Source organism: Tenrec ecaudatus, chromosome 12 (assembly GCF_050624435.1).
Source record: "Tenrec ecaudatus isolate mTenEca1 chromosome 12, mTenEca1.hap1, whole genome shotgun sequence".
Taxonomy (NCBI): Eukaryota; Metazoa; Chordata; class Mammalia; order Afrosoricida; family Tenrecidae; genus Tenrec; species Tenrec ecaudatus.
Genome location: NC_134541.1, coordinates 82454410 through 82473932, shown reverse-complemented (window position 1 = coordinate 82473932; position 19523 = coordinate 82454410). Strand labels below are relative to the sequence as shown.

The 19523-nt window shown below is 45.3% G+C and overlaps 1 protein-coding gene across 2 annotated transcripts in view; it reads left to right on the top strand.

Annotated features, from left to right (window-relative positions):
• Positions 1-19523, top strand: part of ZCCHC24 (zinc finger CCHC-type containing 24) — a 99861-nt gene that overhangs the window by 6390 nt on the left and 73948 nt on the right. For both annotated transcript variants that reach the window (XM_075564205.1, XM_075564206.1), the window contains exon 2: positions 6850-7050. In XM_075564205.1, the coding sequence (XP_075420320.1) occupies positions 6850-7050 (201 nt within the window). The remainder of the gene's footprint in view (positions 1-6849; positions 7051-19523) is intronic.

Genomic DNA, 19523 nt, shown 5'->3' with positions numbered 1-19523 from the left:
ATTGGCTATGACCTGATTGACAGGCTAGACTCCACCCTTTACTCAAATCTACAGGAGATGCTGTAACTGCCGCTCTGTGTTCCATCTACCAATTCTCCCTGGGGCTCATCTTACATTGGTCCCCAGGTTGGCTCTCACCTAGTTTTAAGGCGTTCTAAAAATACAAAATAGTTCCACTTGTCCAAACTTTTGCACTTGAGTGGCAAAAAGCCATTCTCTACCCTTAACAGATTCCAATTTCTCTATGGTCATAAAGCTTTACTAGATTACTATGGGAAGCAAACTTCTTCCGGATTCTGTGTCCCTGGGATAGACCTGTTGTATTTGCTTCTGGCAAAGCATGTTATAATCATTATTCTTGCTGATAATTTGCAACATATGTGTCTGTGTGTTAGTCTGGGTACATTACAGGAACAAATCCACAGAAACTCATATGTAAAGAAAGAGTTTTATATAAAGGGTAAGTGTACATTAAGAAAGCATCCCAACCCAGTGCTGTCTAAGCCCATAAATCCAACATTAGCCCATATATCCGACACCAATCCACAAAGTCCTCCTCCATCTCACAGAGCACACACAATGATGCCGACTGCAGGAGGAAAGTCGAGTCAGTGAACATGTAAGCATCTCACGCTGTCAGGGGTCTCCACACGGCTGCTCCAACACCCAGAGCTGCATCAGGGTAGGTTCATGTGGCTTCTCCTCAGGTATGTCTTGCAGAAAGTCCAACCATCAGAGAGAAAGAGACCCAAGAACTAGAAAGGTGAGGCTCACCGAGCCATTTATCTCTCTGTCCTTCAATTAACCCCTCATGTGTTTATCGGCCAGGTTGGCACAATAAACTTTAACTTTCTCAGTTTGTTTTGATAACTAAATTGTCAGTCCTCTGAGAGTAAGAACCCTGTATTTTTCCCACTTGGTCATCCTAGAATCCAGTCAGATGCTTAGTGAAAGTCCAGAACAGTGGTTCTCAACCTTCCTAATGCTGTGACCCTTTCATACAGTTCCTCATGCTGTGGTGACCCCCAACCATAACATTATTTTAGTTGCTACTTCATCACTGTAATTTTGCTACTATTATGAATCAGGAGACCCCTGTGAAAGGGTCATTTGACCCCCAAAGGGATCATAACCTACAGGTTGAGAACGGCTCGTCTAGAACATACTAGGGACTTTGATCACGTTTGCTGTTGACTGGATGAATGAATGGTTTGGGCTGAAATGCTCACCTCTCTAGTCTCCATGCTTGTGACTCAGTTTCTTAACCATTTGTTTAGTCTTGCAGAAGATCTTTCGATTGATCTCTTTGTTCACAGGGGTGAGTGAGCAGAATGGGTGTGCTAATGACTCTTCTTCTCTTTTGTTTATGGACCCCTTTGGGATTCTGAAGACAGTGAGAGCGCTCCTCCTCTCTACAATGCAAACTGCAAGCGTTTATACACTTAGGTACTCGGATAACATGACATTTCAGGGGGATCACAGGCCTTTGTGTCAACAATAGAGCTTATGTCAAATCCGCCAGCTGAGTCTTGAAAACCTCAGTGGTAGCCCAAACTGGCTAAATGCTAAGTCCCTCTGGTCCTGGAATACTCAGATGTGTGCTTTCGTCTTTCAACCACCAAGAACACTCTGGGAGTAAGAAGCCCCCAGTTCCCGGGGCTTGCTTCAGAGCTGGGCAAAGGGCACAGAGCTAGGAAGCAGGAATGTGTATCAGGTGAGTGGTGACCTGAAAGGGAGCTGGAGTTGTTCAGTGGGTCAGGAAGGGACTAGAGGTCTCCCATGGGTCTTCTCCGATCGGCCTTACTGCCCCCTCTGCTCCTCCATCAGCCGGTCCTTTTCCTCCCACGAGACTGCCTCTGCTTTGATTGATTCTGGCTCTACTGTACATGAACGAACTGCATTTCCCAAGCCTCCAAGAGGCCGTGGCTCCAAAAGGGGGCCCCGGGAGAAAGGAGTACCACCTCTGTCATAGCTCCCCCGCAACCTCCTTGCGCCTCCGGAACAGGTTCAAGGCCGGGGGCTGACTGTACTCAGGTGTGTCTTTATTTTCCATCATCCAGCTCTGGCTTTGCCCACCTATTGTCTCCTTATCTCCCTCCTAGACCAACCCTGTCTGTGTGTGTACAGTGTGTTTTTGATTCCAGAGGGCTGAAACCCCCAATAGACTCTAGGCATAGAAGGGCAGATCTATCTCTGTGGAGAAGTGGTAGGGCCATCTTCAAGATGAATGATTTCTTATTCCAAAGAGAGGAGGGTGTGTGTGTATGTGTGTGTGTGTGTGTGTGTGTGTGTGTGAAGTATAAAAACCAGCTGCCATTGGTTGAGTCGATTGCAACTCATTGCAACCCCACATGTGTCAGAAGAGAACGGTGTTTCTTCCCTGGTGACACTGCATGGACTTGACCTCCAGCGTTTTGGTTAACAGCTGATGACTTAACAATTTGCACCACTCAAGCTCCATAGAGATTATAGAGATGGTTTTTGGTGAGAAGAAAGCACTTGTTTAGGTGATTAAAAGATCCACCCCCCAGGGAGCTAAAACCAGAGAGTTCTTCTCCCAGGACCAACTCAGTACCCATGGAGCAGGATTCAGCCTTGCTTCTTACAGTGGCCCTTCAAGGGGTTGCCCGCCAGCCCCATGTTTTCACCTATGGCCATGAACTTCATCTGCAGTTGTCCCTGCCCTTCTATGTCTGCTGCCCCTTCCTGCTCCCCACACCAGTCTCTTTTCCTTCTGGGCAGCCTTTGGAAGCATCTGCCACCTCCATGAACTCCTGCTTGCCCCCTGTCATTGTCCTCAGGCTTGGGAAAGGAAGGGAAGAGTATGACAAATGGGTCAACTCTGGACATTTCTGCCACTGTATCCCTTTCCTCAGCATATCCCCAACCCCCGTGCCCACCCTCATTCAGCCCAGAGAAGCTGATGCCTTATTTTGCAGGCCAAGAGGGCTATGCCAAGGACCTAGAACTTTCCTTTGGCTCCCCTTCCAGTAGAGGAAGCCAAGCCTTGTAGGCCATGTGGGGTCTGAAACACAACAGCCTGAGTGTGACTATCATGATAACACAGACTATGTTACCTTGGGCAAGTTACTCAACTTCTCTGAGCCTCACTTTCCAGTTCTACAAAATGAGGAATCTAATGCCCAGCTGAATAGTGAGTGGTCTGGCCAAGTGTAACTAAGGAAGGAAGGGATCAAGTATGTCACACATAGTAGGAGAAAAATGAGTGTTTTCATGTCTTCCAGCTAACTTCCCCCTAATATCCAAGAGAGAAGCTTGGAGAAGCCCCAGCAGCAGGCAGGAGTTTGACACTCTCAGTCCTCCAGATGTGGCATGACGATCCCAGGCTTTCTGCTGCTAGGGTACTGACCAGGGAGGATGAAGGAGTAGTCTCTTCCCTAGGGCTGGTAATCTGAGCTACAGATGAACCAGGGGCTACCCGCCCACCACATGAGTGGGGTTACACTTGACCAGCACCTAGAGGAATCACATCTTGGATTTAGTCTGTGGAACCACGAGGCCCATGAATCCTTCAAGGTATGAGATGGGGCTACCACATCTGTTAGATGGGGCTCCAGGCCTTTCTCTGCCCTTGATCGTCCAGACCCAGAAGAAGAGTAGACACACAAAAGTGACTCATGTAGCCTGTGCTTTAGAGTGTTGCCGAATCAGTGCCCAGCCATGTGGGAGAGATGGGGAAGGGTCTCCTGTGCAACAATAAGCAAAGAGACTTCAGGGTCACAAAGTTCCCCCAACTTCAGACCAGCATGTTGAGGTCAGAGAGACCCCTAGAAAAGAGGGGAGCCCTCCAAGAACACCTGAATTGATACTTTTCTTCCTGATCCTTGGAGCCTGTGGTCTTGAGGAAGAGAGAACGGTTCATCCACGGCCACCTAACTGGAGTTAGGGTCAGATATGGACCCAAGGTTGGATGGATGGATGGACGGCGAGAGGGCAGTTCAGAGTTAGACAGTGAGTGCGGAGCCAAGGGAGCAGTCAGGCAGCCTGGAGCTGCCCCATGGGGCAGGGTCAGACCTTACCAGTAAGGGGAGCCTACAAGCCTGGCCTAGAAGCACGAGTGTTCAGCGCCCTCTGGAGGCTGGGGATCTGGACACAAAGAAAGCAGGACTGGGGTCACCATGCCATTCACCTTCCTCTTCCCCTCCATTTGCCATATGGGAGACCCCAGGTGCCAGCCCTCAGCTCCATGGCTGGAAGGGAGGGAACGTTTGTGTACTGACCTCTGCTTTGCCCTGTACAGTCTCCATTGGCCTGTCACCTCCATGGCCAGAGCTCCTCTGTGCCTTGGGAGAGGAAACAGCTTGACGCCCCACCCGCCTTTTGCACAGGCGTGGCCAGTAAAGCTCCTGGCCCTTAGGCCTGGTTGGTGGCTGTTTGCCCAGGCTCTGTATCCAGTACCTCAGTTTCTCTATGCGAATTATGAAAGGAGATTGAATCAACTGACCACTCTCTGTCCTTTCTGCTCAAAGGTGGTGTTTTTCTTGAGTTGGGGGCAGGGAAGGGGAGCAGATGGAGGACACTGGAGGTATCTACGTGGTGGTGCTGGGAACTCTGGCCTCCTTTCTCTGGGTCCATGGAGCTTCCAGTGGGTCAGTTTCAGTGCTCATGATGCGGTAGGTGGGGTCCCAAGCTGCAGGGAGAGGGTTGCCTGCTCTGAGATCTCCAGTGCCCAGGGATGCCTGAGGAGCTGTTTGTGGGCAGTGGGGCCCAGGGCCGCAAGAAGTTCTTCAGAGTGTAATTAGTGAACTTTCTGGCATCTACTAAACTTCCCCTTCCTCTTGACAATTTGGTGCCAAAATATCTTATCCAGATAAAAGAGGGGAAAAATTGGGGGCGGGGGCAGACAGGAGTTGTTTATAAAACTGTATTCCCAGCCATAAGGGTGAGTCACACACACCACTTGGAGCTTCAAGTTTCTTGACTGATCTTTTCCCTGGCACACTGGGATGCTGCCGCCTTCTCTCAGACCAACTTTACTGGGGAAAGGGGCCTCCTGGTCTGGCAAGAGTTCTAGAAGAAAGATAAGCAAAGACTTTACTGGCTAGGAAGTTCAGGGGTTCCCATACCCAGGTGGGTTGGACAGGCTGGATGCAGAAGAGCTCTCAATGCAGATTCTGGGTCTTCAAGCAGTCCCAGGTAGCTGTTTGGGTGGGTCGGAAAATGACTTGCTAAACATTTCTCAGGTCAATCGATGAAAATTTAAATATAATTAGAGCATCTGTGAAACGGGGGCCTTGACTCAAAGAGCTGTGGGGGTGAGAATCAACTACTGTAGTCCCTAGTCACATTTCCAGTGAGCCCAGGACCTGCTCAGTGTATGAGTGTAGAACCCAGTTTCCAGCCCACAGGGACCCCATCACGGTCTCACAGGTACCAGTCCTGGAAGGCCTTTTAGCTCTCAGGATACATCATTCCGTCTTGGGCTCAGCAGAGAGCTGGAGACCGAAAGCAGGTGTGTGATGTAGTCTCTTCCGCTGGTCCTGGGTTTAATGCATCCCAGAATTTTATAAAGGACTGGGCAGTGAGAGAGCAGAGGTGGCCATTAGGAACCACTGAGTCCTGTCCCTAATCACAATAGGTTAGCAGTGTGTTGGGCCTAGGCTGCCTATATGCAGTGTCTGTCTTTAATATCCCAGGACAAATATCCCCCTGTACACAGGAGGTAATAGGGGCACAGAGGTGGAAAGGACTGCTTCAGTCCTACAGCAGCAGGATACTCAAGGGCCAGAGACAGCGATGGCACCAGGAGATGAGGGCTGTGTCACTGCCCAGCAGGGGAGGGCCACGTGCAATATAAAGACTGCCTGGTGAGGCTAGGGATCCTGCCTGAGTGCTAGGTTCTGTCCTGAGGGGGCATCTGATGCCCTGGGGCAAGCCTGACTTCCTCCCTCCCTGCCCTTCCCTCAAGGGGCCGTCTAGGTTCCCATCTGCCTCATCTTTTTAAGGGAGCTCCTCCCTCGCATCAGGGGTCCTGAGACCCTATCAACTTTGGAACTACCAGGAAAATGCCTTACTTCTATTATCAGGCCAAAGGTTTCCCAGTGTCCATGACACAGTCCTGCATTTCTTGGACCCCTGGGTTGGGCCACGGGGGAAGCTGCCTCTTTCTAGCCTTCGCGTTGGCCCCTGTCAGCCTCACTGCAGACTCCACCTTCACTAAATTCCAGTGTGGCCAGCCCCTCCTGTTAAATACAGACTGTATACAGTAGAAGGGGCCTGGGCCTTCCATGCTCTGAAGCCAGGCAAGACGTCTGGTTCCCATCATCTGGAGGTGAGAAAGGAGGGAGAGGTGGGTGACTTCCCTCTGCAGACTCCCAAAAAAGTGGCCTGGACTGGGACCCACAGGCACAGGCCTCATAGTGCAGGAAAGCCACTGAGCTGCCTAGGGACCCGATGAGGGCTGGACTCCGATCCCATTCCCACCACCACCCTCGCCCCCTTTCTGGTAAAATAGAAACAGTGCTGTAAGTCAACTTCCTCTTCCTTACAAGATGGGGAAACTGAGTCAACCCAAAAATTAGTGACTTGCCTAAAATCACCGTAAGTGGCACAGCCCTGATTCTAACAGACTACTTTCTGCTCTACCTTTCTACCCCTGGCAATGTGTGAAAGACAGAACTAGTGATATTAATCATCGTTATTGTTGCGGCTGTCGTCATCCTCATGACCAGGCACAAGATAACTGGTATTACCCCTGTGACCTGTCACAGCCTTCCTGCTGGTGGCTACTGAAGGTTCAGCATGGTTTTGTGTGTGTCGGCAGGGTGCTGGGAGGGTGGCATGGAAGTGCTCAGGCTTCCAGAAGCCTTACAGTCTCCGTCTTCCTAGGCACTGAGCAACAGTGTGTACAAGAGTGTCTCGCCCTACGGCTCTCTCAACAACATCGCGGATGGCCTCAACTCCCTCACTGAGCACTTCGCCGACCTGACCCTCACTTCTGAGGCCCGCAAGCCCAGCAAGCGGCCCCCGCCTAACTACCTGTGCCACCTCTGCTTCAACAAGGGACACTACATCAAAGACTGCCCCCAGGTAAGGCAGCCGATGGATTCCCTTCGGACCTGCTTCTGTGGGTGGGACAAGGTGGGTGGGGAGTGGGGCAGTCTTCCTACTCCCGGCTCATAATTGTTCCTCAAGTGAATATCTGGCCACAGAATTCTGGACCCCCCTTTACACCCTTCTTATCCCCTCTGCTCCAAGGCAAGATTGACTGGTGCGAACAGAACAGACACGCAGTCTAGACCATGTGTGGAGCAAGTAATTGGAGTGGGGATGGATGGGGTTCTGGACCCCCAAATGAGGTTCTGTAACTTCAAGTCCCTAACAGTCTCCCGCAGGGGTAAATCCAGTTTCCACTTGTGGCCGGATGGTGATGGGCCAGTAGTCTCCAAATGGCTCCCTCTCCTCACACTCATAGTGAAGAAATGCAGGCTTCAGGGCCAGGACTCCAGATGTGCTCCCCTCCTCCACCCCCACCTCTGCCTCCTCCTCAGTGGCTTAACGCTCTGTTTCGAGCCCAGGAGAGGTCTGGGTGAGGGCTTCAGACACTGTGGACTGGGCATCACACCTGTGGGACGGGTGGGGACCAGAAGATGAAGGACAACCCAGGTGTCCCTATACCAGGACAGCCTACGGGGCAGCTCTTGCTTATGGGAAGAATGCCCCCCCAACCCCCCCACCCCCACCCCTGCCACACACATACCAGTGCACTGGCAGAGATGGCTTTGGAATCTGGGAAGGAGGAATAACATTTGTTTTAATATGGTCGTGAGATTATACATGGTTTTCTTCCTATTACTTTTTCATTGCACTAACTTTATTTTCTATATATAATAGAAATGGGATCCTTGAAAATATGAAATCTATGTAGTAGTATTCTCCAGCTGTTGGAAGCTGAGGGTACACTTAGGGTGGGTTTGGGGCTCTTCCAGGATTTGTGAGAGTTCTAGTCATGGTTGTGACCTATGATATTACCATGAAGTAAGTACCATGGCAAGCTGAAGGTCTCTGATACTTCATGGATGGCAGGGAGAATGGCATCAACAATTTTGGAAGCTTGCTAGAAATGCAGGTTCTCAGACCCCACCACAGAGCTGCATTTAGTGAGATCCCCAGATGATTTGTGGGATCTGGGCCTGCCTAACTGCTGTACAGGAGAGGCCCACCCAGGCCCTTGATGGTGGGAGCTGAATCCTTGATGGCTCTCCTCAAGATTCCACGCCCTGATTGGACTCTGTCTTCCTTTCTATGTCTGAAATAAGCAAAGGGCCCTTGTTTGGGGAGATCTCAGCAGAGGGTTACGGCCCTTCTCTTGGTGATTCTTCTGGGAGGGAAAGGACCAACAGACAGCTGTGGATCTGGACATGACTAGCTCCTGTTTCTTTCCAGCCAAGTCCCCCAGCACAGGCTACTCCATGCATGTCCATACCATCATTCACAACATATTAAAAACTACTACGTAGAACCGTGATGTGTTCAGAGCAGGAATTCAACCCCATTTTAGGGGGCGCTATTAGGTTATGTTGGTTCCAGGTTACAATTCTTGCCTTCTGTTCAGAGACCTAGATTTAGTTCCAGATCTCTTGATGCCCTTCATGGGGAGCCACTATCTGCCTGTCGGTAGAGGCTTGTGAAGTCCTGAATGATAGACAGGTCTCAGAGCACCTTCTAGACTCAGATAGACTAGGAAGAAAGGCATCACATTCATTGTCAAACAGGACATCTCAAGATCTATCTTGAAGTGCAGTGCTGTGGGTGGTAGGATTACATCTATCCAAATACAAAGAAATCCAGTAACTACAACTACCATTCAAATGTGTGTACCAACCATGAAAGCTAGTGTTGAAGAAATTAAACAATTCTCCCATCAGGACCAATAATGGGAGGAGCAATACCAGAAGGGTAAGGAGAAAGTGGGGGGGGAAAGGAGGAACCAATCACAATGATCTACGTATAACCCCCTCCCTGGGGGCTGGACAACATAGAAGTGGGTGATGGGAGACATTAAGCAGTGTAAGACATGAAAAATAATTTATAAATTATCAAGGGTTCATGAGGGAAAGTGGGGGGTGGGACAAGGAGCTGATACCAAGGGCTCAAGTAGAAAAAATGTTTTGAGAGTGATGATGGCAACAAATGTACAAATGTGCTTGACACAATGGATGTATATATGGGTTGTGATAAGAGTTGTACGAGTCCCCAATAACATGATTTTTAAAAGAAAAATAAATAAATAAAACTGCCTTGCTGGTCAGGAAAAAAAGAAATTAAAGAATTCTAAATGTCTTCAGTCCAAAATTGATCAAATATGCAGCCAAGATGCATTGATAATTATGGCAATTGGGATGTAAAAGTTGGAAACAAGGAGGAAGGAATAATAGTTGGAAAATATAGTCAGTGATAGAAATTAAGCAGGAGATTACATGACAGAATTTTGTAAGACCAATGGATTTTTAAATGTTTTATATATACACACACACACACACACACATGCAACTAAATGGGCGCTATACACATGGACTTCCCCAGATGGAATACACAATTGACTACAATTGTGGCAAGAGACAACAGAGAAGTTTAATATCAGCAGCTAAAACCAGGCCAAGGGCTGACTGTGAAACAAATCTCCTTTTTAAGTTCAGGTTGAAACTGAAGAAAATTGAAATAAGACCACAAGAACCAAATTATGACCTTGAGCCTACCTCACCTGAACTTCAAGAACAGATGGATGCGTTGAGTACTAATGACAGGGGAGCTGAAGAGCTGTGGGAGGACATCAAGAACACCGGTCTTAAAGACAGCAAAGGGTCATAGAAAAGAGAAAAGACAGTGGATGTCAGGAGAGACTCTGAGATGTCATACTCTTGATATTAGAGCAGCTAAGGAAATGGAAGAAATGATGAAGTCAAAGAGCGGAACAAAAATTTCAAATGGCAGTTTGAGAAGACAAAACCAAAAATTATAATAAAATGTGCAAAGACCTAGAATTTGAAAAACGAAAAGGAGGAATATGCTCAGCCCATCTTAAACTGAAAGAACTCAAGGAAAAATTGAAGACTTAAGTTGCAGCATTGAAAGATTCTATGGGCAAAATATTAAATGATGCACCGAGCAAGCAAAGAAGATGGAAAGAAGCCACAGTCACTGTACCAAAAAGTACTTGTTGACATTCCATCATTTCAGGAGGCAGCATCTAAGCAAGAACTAATGGTGCTGCAGGAAGAAGTTCGAGCTGCATTGAAAACATTAGCCAAAAACAAAGCTCCAGGAATGGATGGAACACCGATTGAAGTGTTTCAACAAGCTACTGACTTGTCCATGCCAGGACATTTTTTGAAAACAGTTTTATTAGCACACAGCTCAGCTATCACACAATCCAATCATATTAAGAAGAGTTGTGCAATCACCTCCGCAATTAATTTTAGAACATTTTCTTTTTTGTACTCATTGTTATTAGCTCCACATTTCTCCTTAGACTCCACGGCTATCCCTTATGAAACCATCAATCTAGTTATTGTCTCGCTGGGTTTATCTCTCCTGGATTTCATATACAGAGAAAAATACACAAACAACAACAAAAACATCTAAGAACAATAGCAAATTAAAACAGGGAAGACTCAATTGAAAAGAAAGTAGAAAATATTAAAAACTAGAACATGTTTAAAATGGGTCAGAAGGGAGATCAAATGATAAGATATTAAATTTTAACCTGCATCTACCTGCATCTGTAATAATCTACTTTCCACTGCACTCTACAAACTAGCAAGCCTATTCACACCCCTCAACCAAGAGGGTATTCACCAGAGACTTAATTTATATGTATTTACTCTTCCCCTTGCTGCTTTAAACAACTTTAAAATGCATCAAAAGGGAGATCAAATGATATTACATTTTAAGCTAACTGCATCTGCCACAATCAACTTTACAAAGGTCTCTGTCTGATAACAAGACTATTCACATCCCTCAGCCATGGCCAGAGGGTATTCACCGGAGACTTAATCCATGTGTCACCACGGCAAATGAAGTTTGTGGTTTCATCATCATCTATAGCTTTCTGTAAACCACGCGTTCCCAATTTAAGCTTTGCTCCATTCCCTTCTTCAAATTTGGATCTTATTATTTACAACCCTTGGATCCCTCAGGCTAGTGTGCTTCTTGCACGTAGACTTACTTAAAGCCTCACCCACTGTCCTTTCCTCATGAAGAGATCCCTGACGATATGGGTGGCTGTGTGGCGAAGAAACTAGATGGTGCCTGACTGTCAGAAAGCATAGTGTCTGAGGTCTTAAAGTCTATGCCAGGAAATTTGGAAGACAGGTAATTGGCCAGCTGACTGGAAGAGATCCATATTTGTACCCATTTCAAAGAAAGGTGATCCAACAGAATGCTCAAATTATGTTGTTGTTGTTGTTGTTGTTGTTAGGCACCCTGGAGTTGGCTCTGATCCATAATGACCTTATTTATGCACACTGCCTGGTTCTGTGCCATTCTGACAACTGGCTGATGCTTCGGCTCATTGTTGCAGCCATGGGATAAATCCGTCCCGTTGAGGGCCTTCTTCGTTTCTGCTGCCCTTCTACTACAACAGTATCATTGACATCACATTCAAGTAGCATTTTGCCGAAGCTCACCCAACAATGCTTACAGCAGTACATTGACAGGGAGCTGCCAGAGGTTCAGGCAAGATTCATAAGAGGACATGGAACAAGGGATTTGTCAGATGGATTTTCGTCAAAGCAGAGATACTAGAAAGATGTTTACTTGTGTTCTATTGACTATGCCAAGGTATTCGGCTGGGTGGATCATAACAAACTATGGATAGTCTTGAGAAGAATGGGAACTCCAGACCACTTCATTGTGCTCATTCAGAACTTGTGTACGGATGAAGGGACAGTTGTGGGAAGAGAACACGGGAATACCACCTGCTTTAAACAGGAAGGGCGGGCTTCAAGGTTGTAGCCTCTCACCATACTTATGTAGAGTGCTGAGCGAGTCTACAAAGAAGCTGGGTTATAGAAAGAGGGATCAAGATCAGAGGAAGGCTTATTCACAGCCTGTGATATGCAGATGACACCACCTTGCTTGCTAAAACTGAGGAGTACTTGAAGCATTTGCTGATAAAGATCAAAGAGCGCAGCCTTCAGTGTGGATTAGAAGTCAATATAAAGAAGACCAAAATCCTCACATCTGGCTCAATAGGTAACATTGTGATAAATGGAGAAATGATTGAAGTTGTCAAAGATTTTGTCTTGCTTGTATCCAACCAATGCTCGTGGAAGCAGCAGTCAATAGATCAAATGATGCATTGCATTGGGTAAATCTGTTGCACAAGACTTCTTTGGAGTGATGAAAATTACGGAGGTTACTTTGAAGTCTAAGGTATGCCTAGCCCAAGCCATTGCCTCATATGCTTGCAAAAGTTAGACATTGAATTAGAAAGATCGAAGAAGAATCCATGCATTTGAATTGTTGTGCTGGGGAAGAATAATGAAATCTTCATGACCAAATCCATGTCCATGGATTCCTAAAGGACAAGCAACTCTATCTTGGAAGAAGACTGGCCAGATTGCTCCTTAGAGGCAAGGATGGCAAGACTTCATCTCACATACTTTGGGCATGTTGTCCAGTGAGACCATTCCCTGGAGAAGGACATCTTGCTCGGTAAAGTAGAGGGGCAATGAAAACGAGGAATGACCTCATGGAGATAGATTGACAGTGACCACCACAGTGGGTTCAACAAAGGAAAGATTGTGAGGATGGTGCAGGACTAGGCAGTGTTTTGTTCTCTTGTGGATAAGGTCGCTATGGGTCGACACCAGCTTGGTGGCACCTAACATCAACAATAGGAAGAAAGGCCTGGTTATATGCTTCTGAAAATCAGCATATGAAAAGCCCATGGAGCACATATGTATGATCCCATTGTTCATGGGGTCACCATGAGTCAGGGCTAGGGAACAGCTAGATGACAGCTAGCAATCATAAGGGCAGGTTAAATAATAATAATACGTCTCAAGCATTATTTCATTAAACCCTCAGAACTGCCCCGCATGCCAAGTGTTCACATAGTCTCCTGTTACAAATGATGAGCTGGGTCCTTTGAGTAAGGCGCTTGCCCAGGCTCATAGTGCTAGCCAGTGGAGGGGCTGGAATTGTAACTCAGGGAGGCAGGTGTCCCTCAGACACTAGCATGGGCGTGGGGCTCTGAAGATGTGCCCACTTGGCTGGCAGTCTGGGAAAGCTTCTTCCAGGAGGAGGGCTGGTCGGCAAAGGTCAGCAGTGTCTCCCACAATGCAGTAGTATTCTAAGGCAGAGATGTTCAGCCGGAGGTTGGGGACAGAGAACGGGTCATGTGTTTTTGAGTTAGTGAATGTACATTGCCCTTTCTAGAAAAAGGCCAGGCCTACACAAGTTTGAGGGCACAGGGTCCCTGGCCTCAGTATGTAAGACTTACTCTGGTTCTTTCATTTGTCTTATCTCATGCAGGGAACTTAGCTTTATGGTAGAACTAGAAGTACTCGTCTATTTTGTAATCGAAAAAACAGTCTCAGAGAGGTGAAATACTAAAGAGTGAACAGAATTTGCTTGCCTCCATGAGAATCCATGCCATTCCAGCCTGAGACCAATGCCCCTATGCCTGAGGGGGAACCTCAATTTCTTCTTAGGGCTGGGTGAGGCTCTCTCCTGGCTCCATCACAAAGTGACTCTTTCACTTACACGTCCCTGCGTCTCACAAGAAGTCGTAGGACTGAGACTCTGACGTCAGCTTCATTATCTGTAAAGTGAGGCTCATGTGAGTACTACACACAGGATTGTGAGTTTCCTTGAGTTCTTGCGTGGCCAATGCTTCGCACCATGCATGGTGCTCAATAAGAACACAGTAAATGCTAGCAGGAGGAATGTATGCACCTGGCAGGATGCGCAGTATTTTGCTGTCCACCCCTCATCTGACCACAAGCTCCAGGGGCAGATGATTGGTTACATTCATCCCTGTACCCATTCCTCTCTGAACCCTGTGACAGGCCAAGTTTCAGTAGACAGTACATGTACAGTAATAGCCTTCCTAAATAAAGTAATATTATAAAACGCTGCTTCCAATAAGTTATTATGTAAGACTTCAGTATCTGTGTCTCACATTTTAAAATGGAAAGCTTTTTTGGTGATAAAATTACTGAGAAATAATCCAGATACTATACAATTCACCCCTTTAAATAGTACCATTCTGTTGTTTCTAGTAGATTGACAGAATGGGTAACCATTACCACAGTCAACTAGAGAATATCTTCCTCACCTCAAGAACCGTCCTGTTACCCATTGGCTGTCACCCACAACCTGTTTGACCCAGTTCTATGCAGCTACTAATCTACTTTGTATTTGTAGATTTGACTGTTCTTGACCTTTAATATAAATGAAATCATATGTGGTACCTTGTGATTGGTTTCTTTCACCTAGCATTCACTTGTCAGCGTTCATCCATGTGATAGTATACGAGGGCTACCCAGAGAAGCTGGAATCTTTTTTCAAAGCTATGTATTTGAATTTTTTTTACCAAACAACCTTGTCACTATCAAAGTCCTCTCCATTATACTTAATGCATTTGTCAAATCGGCAATTCCAATCTTGGAAACATTTTTCAAACTTATCTGTTTGGATGGCTGACAGTACCTCCCTCACTTTTTGCATCACCTCTTCCACATTGTCAAGTCCCTCTTCATTCATGTCCCTCTTCAGTCATGGAAACAAAAAGTAGTCACCTGAAGCAAGCTCAGGTGGGGCAAGAGAGGCATGCTGGGGTTATTTTTGGCCAAAAGCTGGTGCACTGCGATGGCTGTGTGAGCAGGGGCATTGTTCTGGTAGCAAAACCAGTCCCCCATCTGCCACAAATCAGGGATTTTTCGTTACACACTGTTGCACAATCTTTTCAGAACCTCTAAATAGAAAGCTTGATTAACAGTCTGACCTGTTGAAACGAACTCCAAATACAATACGAGTCGATGTTTTCATCTGTTTGTTATCAATCAACATTTCAGTTTTTCTGAAATGAAAAAACCACTTGTACACTTGAGTCTTTCCCATAGCACGGTCCTTGTAAACTGTGTTCGACATCACAACAGTTTCTGCACATTTTTCCCAAGCAGGAAACAAAATTTCACAGCTGCACACTGTTCTCTTAAATCGGCCATCACAAAAAACAAAGTTTGTATGAAACTGCTTTTATGAAAATATTCACTGTGACCGGAAGGAACCTTCCAGGCGATGAAGCTGCTGGGCGCACGAACTCCGATTGAGTTGCTTGATGCTCACTTAGCAGGAAAAAGGCCTACAATGAAAGCTACACCCAGCGGTGGCTTTTGGGGGTTTGGGGTCTCAATACTTCATTCTTTACATGGCCAAATCATACTTCCTTGCATGGACATACTTAAGCGCTCACCGCCACGGAGCCCACTCGGATGCCTAGTGACCCTGTACAGCAGGATAAAACTACCTACTGGGGCTTCGGAGGCGACATGTCTTTAGGAAACCAGAAAGCCTCTTTCTCTCACAGGCTGGCTAGAGGTTCTGAAGTGCTGACCTTGTGGTTAGCAGCCCAATGTGAAATCCACTATGCCACCAGGGCTCCTGTGAATATGCTACATTTGGGCATTTGGATTGTTTTTACCTTTATCTGCTGCAACTCAATCACCGTAGGGGTGTTTACAAGACTGTGCATGGCTAAAAGAGCCGCACCAAGCGATCCGCTGCAACACAATCGACATAGAGTTGCTGATGGTATTCCTTGATAGTCCTGTTCATTTCTGTAAATTCAGTGGTAATGCCCTTCTTTTATGTCTTAGTCTAGTACTTTGGGTCCTGTCTTTTTTTGCTTGGTCAGTCAGAAAGTTTGTGTATTTTGTTCATCTTTTTAAAGACCATGTTTTTCATGTGGACATATGTTTTCATTTCTACTGGGTATACTTCTAAGAGTGGAATTACAGAGTCATGGTAAATCTCATGTTTAATATTTTGAGAAACACATGTGTTTTCTGAAGTGGCTGCACCACTTGACAATCCTACTGGTAGTTTATGAGTTATGTAAATAGATGTCTTTCTATTTATTTATATCTTTACATTTTTTCTTCCAAAAGAATTGAATAATTTTTGGAGAATAAATTTTACACTGCTTTGCTTAAATTTATTGGATTCCCTCCCCTTTCTAATGCTATTGTAAATGGAGTTGCTTTCTTAACTATATTTTTGGATTATTCATTATAAGCATATAGAAATAGATCAACAGATCTTATATCCTGGAACCTTGCTACCTGCAATAATTTAGGGGTATATGGCCATGTCATCTGCACATAGATCTCTTTACCTCATATTTTCCAATCTGCATGAATTCTGTTTCTTTTGCTTTTGTAATTTCTCTGGTAAGAAACTAGCACAGTGTTGAGTGGATTTAGTGAGAAAGGACCTCCATGTCTTATCCCTGATCTCTGGTTGGGCGGGGGGAGCTTAAGTTTCCCCCAATAAGTATATTAGTTGAAGCTTCCCGTAGATGTTCTTTATCAGGTACAAAGAACCCCTCGTGAACCTAGCTTGTCGAGTACTTCTGCCATTATTAGTGTGTTTGGATTCTGTTTAATGCTTTCTTTGCAACTATCGAAATGATCGTATACTTTCCAATTTTTGTAGATTTTTACAGCTGTTTATTCTCACTTCCATTTTATTTATTTATTTAAATCATTTTATTGGGGGCTCTTACAGCTCTTATAATAATCTATACATCCATTGTGTAAAGCACATTTGTACATATGTTGCCATCATCCTTTTCAAAACATTTTCTTTCTACTTGAGCCCTTGGTATCAGCTAATTTTTTTCCTCCCTCCCCCTACCCTCTCTCCCTCTTGAACCCTTGATAATTTAGAAATTATTATTTTCATATCTTGCACCGACTGCTGTCTTCCTTCACCCATGTTTCTATTGTTCTTTCCCCTTGGGGGGGGGTCAGTTATACGTTTATCATTGTGATCAGTTCCCACTTGCTCCCCGCACTTTTCTCCTCTCCTCCTGGTATGGCTACTCCATTATTGTTCCTGAGGGGTTTATCTGTCCTGGATTTCCTGTGTTGCAAGCTCTTATCTGTACCAGTGTCCATGCTCGGGTCTAGCCAGATTTGTAAGGTAAATTGCGGTCATGATAGTTCCGGGGGGCGGGTATTAAAAACTAGAGAGGAACGTTGTATGTTTCTTTGGTGCTTTGTTGCACCCTGGCTGTCATCCCTTCTTTGTGACCCTTCTGTGAGCGGATATCCAATTGTCTACAAATGGGCTTTGGGTCTCCACTTCCCCCCACCCCTCACCTAGTTTGCATCATTATTATTGTTTGCCCTGGGTCTTCTGATGCCTGATACCTAATCCCATCAATACCTCATGATTACACCAGTTGGTGTGCTTCTTCCACGTAGACTTTGTTGCTTCCCAACTAGATGGCTACTTATTTATCTTCAAGCCTTTAAGACCCCAGATGCTATATCTTTTGATAGCCAGGCACCATCCACTTTCTTCACCATATTTGCTTATGCACCCATTTTGTCTTCAGTGATCGTGTCAGGAAGGTAAGCATCACAGAATGCCAGTTTATTAGAACAAAGTTTTCTTGCATTGAGGGAGTACTTGAGTGGAGGCCAATGTCCATCTGCTACCTTACTATTTAACATAATATACGTACATAGATCTATGTTTCTATTGTTATATACAAATATATTTACATATGTACATGCCTTTATTTATACCTCTATAAAAGTCCTTTGCCTCCTAGTTCTTTCCTCTATCGTAGTTTCTAATTTTTATGCTAATGATAAGGTGTATTACATTAATTGATTTTTCAGCTGTTAAGCCAACTTTGCACCTCTTGTATAAATCCTACTAGGTCATAACACTCTTAACATTGGAGGGTTTGCTAGTATTTTGTTGAGAAATTTTGTGTCTATCCTTCTAAGAGATATTGGTCTATAGTTTTATTTTGTTGTAATATCTCTGCTTTTGTTGTTGTTAGGGTAATCATGTGGTAATAGAATGAGTTGGGAAGTGTTTCCTCCCATTTTGGAAGAATTTCTAAACCGTTGCTATATTAATATTAGTATAGTGTTTTAAAATGTTTGGTGGAGTTCAACTATGAAGCTTTCTGAGCTTGGACTTTTCTCTGTAGGTATTAAAACCAAAAACACCTTTTAATTACTAATTCAGTCTCTACTTGTTGTAGAACTAAAGAGAACTATGGTCTCTCTTTAGTCAGTTTTGTGTTTGTGTCTTTCTAAAAACTTGCATATTTAATCTTCGTTATCTAACTTATTGGTGCAAAATGGCATGAAAGAGTCAGGTCGCTTATTTGGAGGCTAGAAGGAAGAGAAAATCAAGAATCAAAATGATCAGCCCTCAACCTTTTGTGCCTATTGTGACACTAGCCATCTCACATAGCACTCTGTGTCTGTACTAGATTCAACAATGTGTTGCAGTAGGAACACAGAATTCACAGACCATAATCACAGTTATTGAGTGATTAGGGGAGTAGGACCCAGAACAATTCAAGATGCAGGTCTTCAGACAGCCCAGCTTCTTGGCTGTGTCCACAGGCAGGCCTCTCTCTTGGTCCTTGGCTCTTGGCCCTCAACCCTCAGCCCTTGGCCTGACCTCTATTCTTTTAGCAAGTGTCACAATGCTCTTTAGCTTCATCAATAACTGTCCAAAAGCACCTCACTTCACTAGCTAGTGTCCTGTCCAAAGGTACTCGGCTTTCTCCCTCCTCTGCATCAGTACCCTTACTGTAGCTATCTCACTCTGAAGACCAAGACGCTTACCACGCTTCTTCATACTAGTCTCCTGGTTCTGCCGTTGCCACATCTCAAAATCCTCGTGTCTCCGTTTCCTGGGTCTAGGAAGTTCTCAGCACAGGGACCTTGAGTTCAAGGATATACTCTGCTACTAACTTCTCTTTCTTGATAGCAGTGAAGTCCTCTCTCTGTTCTGAAATCAGCTTGTTCTTTTTAAGCCTAAAAAAGCAATCCAAAGTCACTGCCATTGAGTCAATGCTGGCTCAAAGTGACCCTGTAAGGCAAAGCAGAATTGCTCCTGTGAGTTTCTGAAACTGTAACTCTTTAAGGGAGTAGAAAGCCTCATCATTCTCGAGGAGCTGCTGGTGGTTTCAAACTACTGACCTGTGGATCACAGCCCAATGCATAACCTCTATGTGACTAGCATGGCAAAATGGATCAATCCCCTTGGTTAGGTTTCATATACCTCATTTGCATGATCCTAACTCTATAAGGTTCCATGCACCTTATTCACTTTGTTAGCAAGCTGTCTAATCCCCTTGAGGGGTAACTAGCATCTTGTTAACATACTCCCCACCCAATCACTGTTTAAGAGTTACAAGACAAAAGAGTTACATGACTAAAACAGGCCATATTAAGTAATTCACTGCATTGCAGTTGGCATATAATTGTTGGTAGCATCCCATTGCATTTCTGTAG